The sequence below is a fragment of the Oxyura jamaicensis genome, chromosome 7 (assembly GCF_011077185.1).
Source record: "Oxyura jamaicensis isolate SHBP4307 breed ruddy duck chromosome 7, BPBGC_Ojam_1.0, whole genome shotgun sequence".
NCBI classification, from domain to species: Eukaryota; Metazoa; Chordata; class Aves; order Anseriformes; family Anatidae; genus Oxyura; species Oxyura jamaicensis.
The window spans coordinates 28,578,084-28,593,439 of NC_048899.1; the positions used below are offsets into that span (position 1 = coordinate 28,578,084).

General features: G+C 37.9%; 1 protein-coding gene across 3 annotated transcripts in view; it reads left to right on the forward strand.

Annotated features, from left to right (window-relative positions):
* Positions 1-15,356, forward strand: part of XRCC5 (X-ray repair cross complementing 5) — a 48,181-nt gene that overhangs the window by 3,332 nt on the left and 29,493 nt on the right. For 2 of the 3 annotated variants that reach the window (XM_035332140.1, XM_035332138.1), the window contains exons 2-9: positions 3,153-3,266; positions 3,838-4,021; positions 4,372-4,420; positions 5,381-5,503; positions 6,089-6,277; positions 8,762-8,876; positions 10,569-10,707; positions 12,654-12,766. In XM_035332140.1, coding sequence (XP_035188031.1) covers positions 3,153-3,266; positions 3,838-4,021; positions 4,372-4,420; positions 5,381-5,503; positions 6,089-6,277; positions 8,762-8,876; positions 10,569-10,707; positions 12,654-12,766 — 1,026 coding nt within the window. Of the gene's footprint in view, positions 1-418; positions 541-3,152; positions 3,267-3,837; positions 4,022-4,371; positions 4,421-5,380; positions 5,504-6,088; positions 6,278-8,761; positions 8,877-10,568; positions 10,708-12,653; positions 12,767-15,356 lie in introns of those variants that run through there. The other variant, XM_035332139.1, reaches the window with a different exon arrangement.

Here is a 15,356-nt window from a genome sequence, read left to right on the forward strand (position 1 = left end):
TCTTTTTCTTTTTCTTTTTCTTTTTCTTTTTCTTTTTCTTTTTCTTTCCAAATATCATTCAATACAAAAATGAAGTGCTTGCCTTTGTAAGGTCAGTGTTCTGGTACAAGGCTTTTAATGTATTTGTGTGAGATTTACTCTTTTGTAGCTATATTAATATAATTACTTCGCACGCTGTTTTGAGAATAATTATAGACAATGTGGGACTTTTTTTCTAAATACAGAATGTGATACTGTCACAGTCAGTGGCCGGCCCCACAGCCCCGCGCCGCCGCGCCTCTCCTCAGCGGCCCGAAGCGGGCTCGGTCTCGGCTACGTGCCGCGGCCAGCCCCGAGGGGACATTTTGCGAGACACCGGGGATTTCCTCAGCAGAAAAAGGACCACAGCGCCTCGCGTACCCCTTGCTGGGGGACCGAGCCACCCTTCCCCGCCTGTCCCCTCAGCCCCGTCCCGCTCTCCGCCCGCAGCTGGGTGGCGCTGCCGGGGGCCGGGCGCTGTGCGCGGCGCAGGGCGGCCGGGACAAGATGGCGCGCAGCAAGGTGAGGGGAGCGGGGAGGGCGGGCGGGGAGCCGGGCTGCGCCGATGTGGCTGTGAGCTGCCTGCGGGCTTTTCGGTGGGTGCCTGCGGGTGTCTGCGTGGCGTCGCCTTGAGGCAGCAGCCCTAGGACCCTGTGTTACGACACAGGAGGCAGGGCTGCGCCACTCACCTCTGAAACTGCGGCTGCTTGGCCGCTGCTGGTGGTACGACGCTAATTCGGGGCGACTGCCGGGCTCCTGCCTTCGGAGTGCGGATGTGGCTGTAGCAGCTGCCGGTGCTCTTCCTGAAATAACAGGGATGGTGATACCGTATTACAAACGCGTGCGAGATCTGTTGGAGAAATTGTGCTGCGGTCTCTCTTGTAACAGCAGCCTGGTATCTCAGTTGGTGGTGCTAAAACTGATGTAGCACTGAGAGGCTGGAGGCAAAGGGGGGCTTCTGTCACTTTCACCCTGAGTGAAGCAGGCTGGTACACCTGAGCTAGCGTCAGTGTGGTCCTGCGGTGGCACATCCTGAGCATCTTACAAAGGTAGCTTAGTATCCTGCATCTGAAAATGGCAGACCTGGATGCTCAGAGATAAGATGCCCCGAGGCAGATTAATAACAGATGAAGAGACATATAGAGGAGGGTTACTGAAAATTTCATGTGTTCAAGAGCCCTGTCCCCTTCCTGAAGAAGGATTCCTTATTGGGACAGGGCTCGGCATTTGCTGCCTTTCAAAAAAGCATGCTGGTGGTTGGTGCCTGAGTGTTTCCTTTCCTGCAAAACGGTAGCTCACCAGCACCTGCTCGGCTTCTTTGCTTTCATCTTGCCAGCTGTAAAGAGCATGTTACACTTTGGACAACAGACTGTCTTAAGGCAGGACAGCAACAAGCAGTGTGTGTGCAGTTACTGAAACTGGTGGAGTCATTCTTCAAGCAGCCAGGTGAGCAGTAACAAGGCTCTTAGGAGAAGCTAGCGCAGCCTCGGTTACTGCCCCAATTCTGCTCTTGGCCTCTGCAGACCTGGCTGCCGCGGACATTAATTCTTGGCTCCCAGGCAAGCTCTTAGTGAAGGTAGAGTGAGCAATAGGGTATTGAGACAGGACTAACCTGCTAGATGACTTGTGGAGACCTGCTGCTGAGCCTTCTTTTCTTCCTCGCCTTGTCTTGTGCAGTATATGTGAAGGGAGCTGAAGCAATGCTTATTAAAATGGCAGGAGATGTACATGGTATATTTTGGGAAAAGGAGATAGATAAAATAGTTTGAGAGCTGCTAATGCAAAGTATTAAACAGATAAACTTGGCAAACTGTTCCTACAAAGTTCATTTTAAAAATATATCCCTTTAGGGGACATAAATAATCAGGGCTAAATGTTTAAAAGGTACTTGTGGGGCCATGCAAACTAGGTGAGGCCAACCCTTATCATCTTTTGTGTCTATTCATCCCCTCTCCAAAAGCACTCTATACACTTCATATCTCTTGATTCTCAGTTTTCTGCTTTATTGCTCACAACCTTTTTTGGCAGCTTCACTTTGTAGAGATTTATATGCATTTTGTTTGAAGCCAGTTTCTTATTTTAAAACACTAGGTAATATATAAATTTCCTGTATTCCAGCAAATGATAATTTGTTATAAGTGGTATAATTTAAGCTATTTGCTGTCTACTAGGTAAGATTTTGGCATGTTTTTAAACAACCATGGTTTAATCAGTGACAACAGATACGAACTGGCCTGTTGTCAGTATCTTTGGAGATGCAGGGCATAGTTTTGTTGAGTTCCTCTTGTAGTTTCATTTAGTTGGATTGTAAAATTGCTTAGATTAAACAGGGTAAGTAGAGTCTGTTAAAACTTTAGGGGAAATTAACAAGGCTACCTGAATGGACAATACACTGCAGATAATAAATGTTTAATGACAGAACTCACAAGAAGCAATTTGATTTTATTTGTATGCTAGTTTATAAATCAGTTAAGGAGAAGACTTAGGCATTGTTGCATATAGTTCAGTTAAAGCAGTGATCAGAAATGCAAACACGTATGCTGGCTGGTGGGATTTAAACCCCTAAGTTGAAATGGGAATTTGTTCCTCTAATGCATTAAGATTACCACTGTGTGCTGCAGGCACTGGCGCTCACTGCAGAGGCACCTCCAGTAGCAATGAGTGTTCTGGCTCTTGCTGGAAACCCTAGGAGTGCAGTCATTTTTGTGTTCTTGAATTAGATTGAGCGAGTTGCTATTGTGTTACATGGGTATACTGTATTGCGCTGGTAATAGTCAACTGAAGCATCTCTGATTTTATTTGCTGGTGTAGAAGAGCCTTTAGAATCTGTTATGTGTTCATGGGGTTGAATAGAATTTGCTTTTATTGACAGATTATTGTGTAAGATAGGATTTTTTTGTATTTTCTACCAAGATATGTGGAACATGGTACAAAATTAAATGATTTGCATTTCAGTGCAGTTGTATTGGTTCTGTCCTCCACCACTGGGCCATGTTAATAGCTACTGTAAAAGGAACCAGTAGTGAAGTAGTTTGATCATGTTTAGGTTTTGTATATTCAAGGATCTGAACTAACCCCTCTATGCTTATAGTGGCCCACGTACATGGTTATTTGGTATTGTGTTTCCTTTCTAGGCGGCCATAGTGCTGTGTCTGGATGTAGGCTTTACAATGAGTAATTCTTATCCTGGTGAGGAGTCTTCACTTGAACAAGCCAAGAAGGTTATGACAAAATTTGTGCAGCGACAGGTATTTGTGACTTTGCAGTGGTATAAAAAAAAAAAGGGGGGGGGGGGGCACACCCACAACCAACCAAAAAAAAAAAGAAAACTGGTAAAAAGGGAGAGGAAACAATGACATCTGTTATTTTTCTCATTTACTAATAATTGATATAAATGAGAAATGAGCAAGAATTACTCATTTTTCATGTAGAAGTAACAGTGCTCTTTCAGGTCTACTTTTATGGGTGAGGTATGGCAGTTGAATAGGCCACTCATCTTTTTCAGGTTGGGGAAAAAAAACAGCTGTTTGTCTAAAATATTTTAGCATTCTTAAGATTTACCACAGTGAAGACTCATCTCAAGAAATGAGTCAACTGATTTTACTTGTTTTATCCCAGACATGCTCGTGTCAGTCTGTTAGTTTAATTTGATCTAAATTAGTGATCTCCCTGTAGGATTGCATTTTGGTAGGATAGAACTAAAAGGTAAATCCACTGTACTTGCCATTATTTTAAAATCAGCTCAACTTGCTGTCTAAAATAGATGTGTACGAATCTACCTGTGTTTTTATATCTGTATTGTATTTTCTCTCCTTCCAGGTTTTTGCTGAGAGTAAAGATGAAGTTGCTGTAGTTTTGTTTGGCACAGATGGTACTAGGAATGGCCTTGCCAGTGAAGATCAATACCAAAACATCACTGTACATAGGTCACTAATGCTACCAGATTTTGATTTGCTGGAAGACATTCAAACTGTGATTCAACCAGGCTCTCAACAAGCAGACTGTATCCTTTTGTTGTAGAGCACTTGAACTGACTCAGCTAAGTAGGAGACTGGAAGTCAGTGTTGTAAATTGGGTTCAGGTTTGCCTCCTCACTGTCAGTTAAACTCGGGCCCTGAATCAATCTTTTTACTGTTTCATCAGATAAATGGGGAAGAGTCAAGATTGCAAACCAGACAGGTCATATAGGAACCTCTTGCACAACAGATGTTTGAAAAGCATTGCTTGTTACCTGAAACGCATGTTTGTCAGCGCTGGGGGAAGGAAGGGTGAAAGCAGACTATCATTTCATAGATGAAATGCTTTTGTGACATGATTCATGTTCTGAATGAGTTTTTTCTTAATGTTGCTTAGTTCTGGATGCAATTATTGTGTGTATGGACTTGCTTCAGAAGGAAACTGTGTAAGTATGTAGTGTAAAGCCCTTTACAGAATTCTGAACTTGCACTTTGGAGTTGATCTGATTCCTTGTATTACATTAATGTGTAAATATGGATTTTTTTTTTTTTTGTTTGTTTTAAATTAGCCAGCCAAACAACACACGACACAATTCTACCATTGAAGAATTCCCAGGAGACATCTAGCTTCTCTGGATAATCTGTAAACTTTGATTCAATTGGGAACTTTTCAGTAAGATTCATGAGATAACTAATGACATTATACAAGGCACTGATGCTTCACTTAAATAGTGTTAAATAGTGTTACTTTTCTTGTGATGTGTTTAAAAAAACAGTAATTCAGATGTTAAAAAGCACAGAAAAGGCCTACCAAATTTATAGAGGTGGTGGCAAATCTTACAAAGAAAAAAGAAAACAAAACTAGAACGGTGCATTCAGCCTAGCAAAATAAAGGCTGTTGGAGATAATGTGACTGTTTGTAAATACCCAGCATGTAGGAGATAAATGTGGGAGATAAACATTGTTTAAGGTGTAGGAAAATGTTGGCACAAGAACAAGTGTTACAGAATTGTCAGCAAGCCTGTTCCATTTTCACGAGGACAGATTTACAGCTGCAAAGGAAATACCCAATAAAATCAATAAACACTCTAATGTACTTTATTTGCATTGTACCTTAATTGTTGAAAATTGGTAGAATTCCACTTACTTAGAAGTAGTTAGTGACTTGCAAAGTCATAGCACAAGAGTCCTCAGTTTTGGGGGGTAAGAGTGTGCTGGGGGAATAATATAAAGGTATAAACTTACCCTAAACGATAAGAACAATGAAAGAGCAGCTTCTTCCTAGTATTTTGTTGTTGTTGTTACAAATATATTATTATAGTTTCATTTTTTGTAAGCAAAGAATTAAAAAAAGGCCTTCTAGATAGTATTTCCAACATACATAAATGTTCTTTTTGTATTTTAAGAGGAAAGAAATTTGAGAAGAGACACATAGAACTGTTTACAGACCTTAATAGTCCTGTCAGTGAGGATCAGCTGGAAATTATCATTGCTAACTTGAAGAAAACAGGAATTTCACTTCAGTTTTTGTAAGTACGGATTTAGCTGTTATACAGAATGCCATTTTAAAGGGAACTAGTTATTCTTTTTAATAATGACCTTGAAGGACCTGGTGATCATTTGGTATGTTTTTTTCTATAGAGGAGTACCAATATGTAATGTGCTTGATATAAGTACTTATATGAATTACACGTACCATGAATTCCAGTTATGATCCAAGTCCTTTTGATCAGATTGTTTCTTTCCTTTCTGCAGCAGTCTCTTATATTTAGGACTGTTGCCCTCAGACACCCTTCTCTATGGGCTTTCTTCAGTTCAGTTTCTTTATAGATCTTGTTTTTTAATCTGCCTTGTCTTTACTCTTATCCCTCCCTCTTGGTAGACATCTCTACTGAAGTATGATGACCAGAATTGGTGCAGCACTCTAGTCAAGACATTACCAAAGCCAAGTAGACCTGAACTATTAATTCATGTGTTTTGCAAGCCATGAAGCTCTTTGTACTTCTGACTGCAACTAGATAGAAAATGTGAATCTTGATGCAATTTTCGTTAGTTTTTTTTTTTTTTTCTGAATTAGAACAATCAGTTTTCTGATTACTACTTTGTGTTCTTAGTCTGCCGTTTCCAGTGCATGATGATGATGGAGGTGGAGATACAAGTGCCAGTGTACATTCTCATTTGCACCAAAATTCTTCCCAAAGAAAGGGGCTAACGGAGCAGCAGAAGGAAGGAATTGATGTGGTGACCAAATTGATGCATACTTTGGATGAAGGAGGAGGTCTGGAAGAAATTTATACTTTCAGGTAAACTTAGTTAGTCCTCTTTATCATGCTCTAAACTTATTTTCTATTTTCTACCCCAAAAGATTAAAAATAAAAAGCCACTTGCAGTTTCACTGAAGTCAGTGAATTTTATAACTTTGTACCTTCAGACCCTTTCAAACAGCTTTGTCTGTAGCTCTAAAATAGATAGAAAAACTTGCAGATTTCAGTGGAAAATTGTCTAACATACATTTAAAGAAGAAAACTGATTTTCCTTCATCTTCAATGTTTGAGCATCTTTGAGGGAAGGTTTCTATAAATGAGATCTTTAAAGCATGTTTTTGAAAGGGTAGAAATCTGTGATATGAGGCGTTTGCATTTAATGATAGCCTTTGTTTCTTGGTCTGAGACTTCTTGTAACTTGCTCGTTTGTCAAGCTCCCACAACTGTTTTGATTGTTGTTGTTTGTTATTAATCATTTTATTTGTGAAGTTTCCTTTACTCACCCTGCCCAACTAATCTGGTTTGTATAATAGCAGCCAATTAAACTGTTGCTTGAGCAGTAGTGTCATACTACTCTGCAGGGCAGCCTGAGTCTATAGAAAAAAGCAGGTTTTGTCATTGCATCAAAAGATTGTCTAGAAAAGCAGTATCTTTCTGGGCCCGTTTATCCTTCAGAATAATCCATATGCATTAAGCTACGTTGTGGCTTGGCCCCTTCTTTGGTTTTGTTTTTTTATTGCAGGCTCCTGCTACTGTGTAAGCTGTATTTGTGCCATGCTTTGAGGGGTAATCCAAAATCTTTGGTTAAACAGGCATTTGGCTAATAGATGCAAGCTTAAGTTGTTTAAGAATATGTGAGGTTTTAGATGCAGTTCAGTTGCTTATCAAGCTTTAAGAAGTCAGCCTTGCAAAGCTGTCATGATAATTTACTAGCTCAGGTGCACTCTCTGTTTTCCTATATTAATTATTCCTGCTCGTAAAAAAAAAAAAGTCTTACGCAAATAAATTAGTCATGCAAGGAAAGTAAGCAATATAATTTTCTTCTGTTGTTTTAGGGTTTGATATTCTGGTTATCAAGCAAGAGTTCCTTCTGTTGCCTCATTTTTTTGGAGGGAGTGTAAGGAAAGCAGAGGAAAAATGTTTTTAAAGTACTAGTGTGCATTTACTAGTATTCTATTGGCTGAATGGCCTTCCATAATAGGGAATGTTTTTCTTCTATAAATACAATAAATTAAAAGATAGAATTAATAAATTAAGCTTAGATGACTTTTTTAGGCATTTGTCACTTTCAGGCATTTGATTTTCACATCCCTCCTTGAACATGTGTTGCAGTAATTTTAATAATGTAGTCACAAATTCTTCTTAAAACTCTTATATTGATGCTTCTGTTGTCAGAAAAAGTGGTTTTCTTCCCTCCCTTCGTTCTGGGAAAGAAAACAGGGAAATTTAATGTTTGTCATTATAAAATCCCAGTGTGGTTTTTCCTTTCATAGTGCTTCTGTTAGAATTTAAAAAACAAAACAAAACCAAACAACGCTGCTTATGCTAAGAAAGTTGAAAAGTAGAAGAGCAAGTGGAACACTCTCTTAATATTTTTAAGAGCTGATCTTAATTTCTGCTAGACAAACGTTTTCAACGATGAGATGTAAATTTTGGGTTTTATCATGATGTGAAAAAGGTGAGGTCAATGCTGTTTTGCTTCATCATGCAATAAAAATGACATTTTTGAGCACTTTGTCTGCACTGAAATTACATAGCAAAATAGCTAATACAGTTTGCTATTCTAGTGTGCAACGATTAAGTCTGTTTGATATTACTATAATAGAATATAAATCACTTCTATTTCCAGCTTTTAAATTTTGGACTACGGTGCTAAAATTTGAGCAATTGAATAAACACTTTTTGGTATAAATTCATTAAAGTTCCCTTTTTTTTTTATTTTATGAGCTTCTACATGTGCTGTTTAGGTGAGAAATATTCAGAGTAACTTGTTTCATTCTGACTGAATGCTCTGGAAATAATGAGTTCATTAGCACTGTATTAAAAAAAAAAAAGTCAAAAGCTAATTACCACACAAACAAAATCCAGTTAATTGAAACTGGGTTCTTTATTTCTTCACCTCCACTGCAGAAAACATTTCACCACCTGGAGAAGCCTTTTCTAATTTAGGTTGTTCAGCTAACTACATGCCCTAATTGGGTGAGCACAGATAAATGTAAAATGCTTAATAAGCAATTGTGTAGATTCCTCACAAGACCTATAGTGCTGTCTTAAAGCCCTAATGTCACACCATCAGAAAGGCTCAAGATGGGAATAATCTATTGTGCCGCCTCTTTTGTTCCTTCTCTCTTCTGACAATGGTTAATGACAAGATTATTCACACAGTTTATTTTATAATGCTTCGTGCAGTTTAAGTTGAAACAGTTGGGCTGCTGCATCTCCTTGAAGAGAGTGTATTGTCTGCACTGTTTTATTACAGTTCACCAAAGAGTTCATTTCTGTTTTCTTGATTCCATCGTTTAGAGAGAGCCTGGAGCGTCTTTCAATGTTTAAGAAAATAGAAAGAAGACCTGCAGCTTGGTCCTGCCAGTTAACTATTGGTTCCCATTTGTCCATAAGGATTGTGGCCTACAAATCAGTAAGTTCTTAAAATTGTATGTTTTAGTGTACTTTAGCAAGCAGTTAGGTGCAGCTGCGTTTTTATTTTAAATTTTTTAACCTTTAAGGAAAGAGACATTAAACATCCAAAACAGTAACGGTGGAGATCTTGTGTTTAGAAGTTAGTACATCTGAAACTGTGGTTCCCACAGCAACTCTTAGCTGCACCACCTTGTACATATATGTTAAAGAACAAAAATTCATGATGTATAGAAATAGAAGTAATTGCTGTCTAGCCTGTGAAGCTTAATGGTGTTTAAGTTGATGAACCTGCTCCTGTGTGAAGCTTTCCATTCAGCATAAATGAAATGTCTGCAGCTCAGTGGGACTTAATATGTATTTCTTAACTCCTAGGCATGAGAGGAATTATGTGTGTTTGTGTAAAACGGTGGGTGTGAAAGTTTTACCAGCTATTGTTCCAAGTCACATCTATTGTTATTTCAGACTTGAAAAAAGTTTATTTTTTTGGCTTATTTGCTTTATACTGTTTGACAGATCTTATGTGCTGTCTGTTTCCCTTGTAGTTTCTTTGGTTCCCTCACACACTGCTAGGAAGAAGTGTATTTAAGCACAAAAAAATGTGCAAAATTCCAGTAACTGAAGAATTATTAGGTAACTTTGTAGGGTGGCAGTACTGATGAACGTTGTGAGATGGAGATTGGTTGGTTTGTTGTTTGTTACTTGAATCCAAGACTAAGAGTCTGACCAATATTGTAAGGTTTATGATGTTTTTAGAAGTGAACATATATTTGATTTTGAAAGATAGGTGTACTAGCCTTTAGAGAGCTCTCTGCTGCCAGCTTTCTTTTTATACTTATTCATAAATATGTATGATCAGGACATTCTTCTAGACTTGTACAAATCCACAGAGTCCCTTCCCAAAGGTATTCACACACAAAATAAATGAAGCTTGTAAACAAGCAACATGAACCAAGTGGCTAGTATAAGGTCACACAGCAGTTGGATGAGGGCTAGCAATAGACTTCTGATGTCTACTGCTGTAATCCATTCTGTCTTTTTCTGTTTTCTGCCCAGTTCTCCATTTTTATTCTCATTCATTTACTTCTCTATCAATTTTGCTTAAATAGAGAAGAAAGCGTGTTTCTTTCCCTGTAGTTAGGAAACATTTGCTCATTGCAGATATATTTTTCCTTCCTTCCTTCCCTTCCCAGTCCTGTAATACAGCTTGTATCTTTTTCTGCTGTTCGGGGAAGTTGCGGTAACATTTTTATAGTGTAGTATGGTAATGTGGATGCAAAACTTGGACAAATGGGCTTTTTGAGTGTTGAGTCTTCTTCTGTCTTTAACATGTCCTTAATGCTTTGTAAAAAGGTGTGTGTGTGTGTAGGAAGTAAAATACCTAGTGAGCAAGTTGCATATTAGCATGTGACTAAAAGACTTTCACAAATGACCTAGCCATGATTTTAACAAACAACCAAGGCAAGAATGCAGTCAGTATGATATAGCTCAGTGTTTGACAGCTCTCATACAGATAAAACAGTGTGCTGAGAGCACTGCGGTAGCAGTCAGGGACGTATGTTTTGGCTGTCATTATACTTCCCTCCGTGGCAAAATAATGTAGCACTTGGTCTAAGAATTTTTTTTTGTGTGTTGTAGTAAGCACTCTGTATCCAACTGAAATGTTAATATTCCTTTACATTCTCATACAAAGCTTACAGAAGAGAAGGTGAAAAAAATGTGGACAGTTGTAGATGCTAAAACCCTCAAAAAAGAAGATGTACAAAAAGAAACTGTTTACTGCTTGAATGATGACGACGAGACAGAGGTTCAGAAAGATGATACCATTCAAGGTATGGCTCCTTTATGTGCACCCTGGAGGCAAACCAAAGATAATAGATTGTACTTTTAAATCAACTAAGTGCTTTTTAGTTGTATAGTTAGAAGTCTGTGAACTGCAAACTCTGTAAGCCACTGGAACACAGAGATAATGAGTCTTTGCATATTCTAAAAATTCTTATTTTTCCTACTAATAGGACTAGCAGTAATAATCCCACCAACTGGAAGTTGGAAGGGACTACAGCTTACTAAACTGTACTCTGGAAGACCATCTCAATTCTGTAGTCAGTATTCATACTACCTTTACTCCTCAAATCTTCAGTTGTAGTGGTAACATGAATACTTTCATAGCGCTTTGTTTCCAGGTAGGCAACTGTTCTAGATGTTCTGCAGATGAGAGAGAAAACCATTAAAGGAAGGGGTAGTGTTGAAAAGTCTTACCTTTAAATTACTAACTTACCTTTAAATTTCATGAGCGGTCTGATTTGTATTAGTAGTATGCAGAGTACTTCTGTAACCTTCAGTTTCTTGCTGAGTAGATTAAGTTCATGGGAAGACTAAATGTCCCAGAAGCGTTATGAAATAATCTACTTTTTAAAAGAGGAGTTAATCAAATGTGTATTTTTTGTGACTATATTTTGTTACTGATTTTTTTTCTATCCAGTTTACTCTTTGAGTCCCACACAAGTAGGGCAAACATATTAGCTACAAAGGGCAGAACTATTCAGATAACAGTGTAGAAATTGCTGTTAAAGAATAAAATAAATTGGAAAAAGAAGACAAATACTGTGGTTTTTATTTAACCTCTTTGCACTTTAGCAGAGGTGTTTTATAGTAATAGCAAATAAAAATGTACCAACATCAGTGCATTTTTTTAACAAAAATAATGGGTAAAAGCTAGCACTCTTTGACATATAATTTCAAAGCTTTTAGTAAATCTAGAAAAAAAAAATCCACTTTTAATAATGAATATTTTGAAGTCTTTGCGAGTGTTCTTTGCTGATGTCCTTGAATGCCCCAGCTGGTGAATGGCTGTGGTATGCTAGTAAACAGAAGCAGTGTGCAGTTCTATGTGAACAAAAGAGACCATGAATTTCTGTGTCAATGGTGTAATATTTTTTTATAGGTAAAGATGCTTCATGGACTTGTGTGTTGATTTTGAGAATTGGCATAATTAGACAATATTTTGCATTTGAAGTACACATACTAAAGTATCTTTTGGTCTGCCTGCTTGTTTGCTTTTCAGTTTACAGGAAAATTTGTTTGCATATAGGCTTTTCATCCGGGGATTTACTTCTGTTCGTTCCCTCACCTGAAGATATGTCAGTGACAGTATAATAAAGTGATAATGTTACTGGGGGAGTATTATAACTTAGGGTGGGGGAAAAAGCAGCTGGAACAGGTGATAGCTGAAAAACTAACAGGTTCCTAATTCATGCGGGAATCCCTGCAACGTAAGGTGAGGAAAGTAAAACAGAAATATACAGAAAGACCACTTTTCCATGCAAGGGTGTTTTGATTTTCCCTTATGTGATGGTGTATCTCACTTCCACTGTTAACACATTTGTTCTATGAATCCCTTGTGGTGTCATTTCCTTTCCATAATTTGTGGTATGTTTTTTCTATTACACTTGTGTGGAGTGTTGTAGTTTATTTGCTTAAATCTATTCTGTGATCATAACTTTGTTAGGCAAAATGTTCAGTTCCCTTATTTGCTTTCCTGCTCTCTATGAGGGCAGTTATGTTACATAAAATGATGTACAAGGGGTGCAAGTGCTGTTCATAAAGTACAAAATGTGTCTGTGGGGTGTGTGCTTTTTTTGTTAACAGGGAAAGGAATTTGAGTGTGTGGAGTGTAGCTGTAGGGCATGCGTGCATTGTTAAAATATTCAGAGATCTAATTTCAGTGTTAGAACGGTAGGCCCATATGCTTACCAGATGCTCCTCTCTTGTTCTTCAGGGTTTCGCTATGGGAGTGATATCATTCCTTTTTCCAAAGAAGATGAAGAGCAAATGAAATACAAAACTGAAGCAAAATGTTTTTCTGTTTTGGGATTCAGCAGATCCTCTCAGGTACATTACTAAACTTCTTTCCATTCAACTTGCTGAGTTGTTACAGACATGTAACTTCTATTTGAATTTACTGAAGTTGTTTTATTGTACTGGGAATGGGGCATCAGCTGTCAGGTGTGACAGGAGAGACTTTACATGTATGTAGTCATGTGAAGAAGAGACATTAATAAATATGGACATTGGGTGTTCAAGGAAAGCAAGAGCCACTGATCTCAGATCTCTACAAAGTGGCTGCAGATGTACTGTAGTCTCATTTCATCTGAGTAAATTAAATAGTGTTGACAAATCTGCAACAGAAGGTGGTCTCTCTTCTGTTCAGGTTATGTAGAAGCCTTCTTGGGCCTTGTCCAGCCATGAGTGTGTTCTTTTTACTTTCTAACAGAAGAAACCTCTTCCTCAGCATTAGAGAAATGTTAAAGAAAGCTTGAGAGCTAACTCCATTCATTCTTGTTTCCATAAGTATTAGCTTATGAACTGTGCCTGTCTTTTTGCTTCTACTATAACAAAAATTAAGTGTAGAACTCTGTTCTACATTCTCTCTACGTAAGAGAGAACTTAGATGAAGGTAGCATCACTCAAAAACTCTCCATATCCTAATGAAATCTCAATTTTTTAGTGAATGTATGCACTTAGCTGTACTTGTGGCATTAATTTTGTCATCCGTTTCACCTGGAGGCTTAAAAAAAAAACCCTTTCTGAAATGGGATATATGAGGAGAAAATACAGAGATGTGAATGCCAGTAATTTCTATAAATTGTAAGCTGCATCCACTCTTTCTTTTCCAGGACATTGCACAGGGTGACTGAAACTTTACTCCATCGTAGGGTAAAGTTCAACACCCAGAGCTTAAACAAAATCATAGGGTAACTCTGCCTTCTGTTCTAAAGGCTCCCAGACCTCCTGCTCTTCTTTGAAATGTCTCACTGCCTCTACAAAATAGAATGCTTGATAAAAGGCTGAGGAATCATTACCTTTGCCAGGAAGGAAAGGTGATGATGAAACAGGAAGTATCTGTCTAAGATAACTCCCAACTGTTTTTAACTAAATATATTTCTTTAAATAAACGTACTTCTTCTCTGCAGTGCAAGTGGCACAGATAACCCTGTGTATTGCTAGGTATGTTGTTAGTCTATTGCAGTGTGATGATCTAAAGCGTATTATCACCCGAGGAGCTAGAAAGTTACATTTGATTACTTAAAATTAGAAGCTAGCCTAAGTGAGACCTGTAACCTTACTGCTCCTTGCGGACATTCAGGATTTAAATTTGTTAAGTAACACAGTAACATATGTACTGAAAATAATTGATCAAGGAAACGCATCACGTTTGAGTTTATATGCCCTGAATTGGCCAGGGCAGAGAGATGTCAGGGGCTGCTAAGCCCTGTACCAGGAACTGGGTCTAACATATGAAACTTTGTGAACTCAGAGTTTTAATAAGACAAGAGTTGTTTTGTTTTGTTTTTTATCTTTTCACATTTTATTAGTTAACAGCTGAGTCTTACTGTCTTCATTTCGTTCTTTAAGATCTGTTTCACTGTGTGTGGTGCTTTCTCAGCTGGAGGCTTGCCTCCTATTTCAACTTGAAGTCTGACTTTTATTGAAAAGAGAAACTGAGTTGAAAGCAGATGAGAAGTATCATGCTCCTGTAAGTGAGCAGTCATTTCATTTGCATGTTTTTCCACCATTGGTCAGGAGTGTGGTAACACTTTCAGATTGCCTGTATATAATTTAGGGTAGGAATAATGTTTTGATTCACATAAATATGCCTCGAACAATTAAGAAATCATTTTTGTATTTTTCAATGCACAAAATATTGCTTTTGACAATTTTTATGACAATTTTTATGATGTGCTTCTCCTGTCTGAATTTCATAACAAACAGGAACGGAATTACATTTTAAACAGTGTGTGCTCTGGTCCTGTAACTGGGAGTGTGAGTAATTAAGCCTAATAGTGGTTGCAAATACCTCAGTGGAATGAAGTTATTGAGGTGCGATTGCAGGATTATAATTACTTTGTACAGATCAGGAGAATATACTACTAGAATTTTCAAGTTGTGTGCTTTCCTTATCCTTTGGCTCCTGAATTTTATTGTTTGGAGTCATAATACTAACACTATCCAAATGTATGCTTGGTTTTATTATTTTTTTTAAACTTTAGAGAAGAGATGAGTTAACTGGAGAAACTGGAGCAGTTCCAAATGCATAATTAAAGAAGGAGTAGAACCACCTTGTATTATTTTCTTAGTTATTCATATCCCTCAGGAAAAAAGATCAGAGGCTGCTTAAACTTTTGATTTTTAATTTATAAGCAATGCTCTGTAAATCAAGAAATAATACTTGAAAATATTACAAAGGATCAATTTCTCTGGCAAACAGAAAAAGTGCAGTGATGCACATATCTGGGTATTCATACTGAACATAAAATGCTTCAGCTTTTTAAGACAGAAGAGCAAAGAATAATTGCAGGTAGAGTAATTTGAGTTCAAGAATTGTTCTGTAATACATAAAAGGGATCTGCTCAGGTCTAAGTTGTCACTGACTTCAACAGTATTATGGTAATTTGCTACATAATGGAACTCCAGGTAGTTT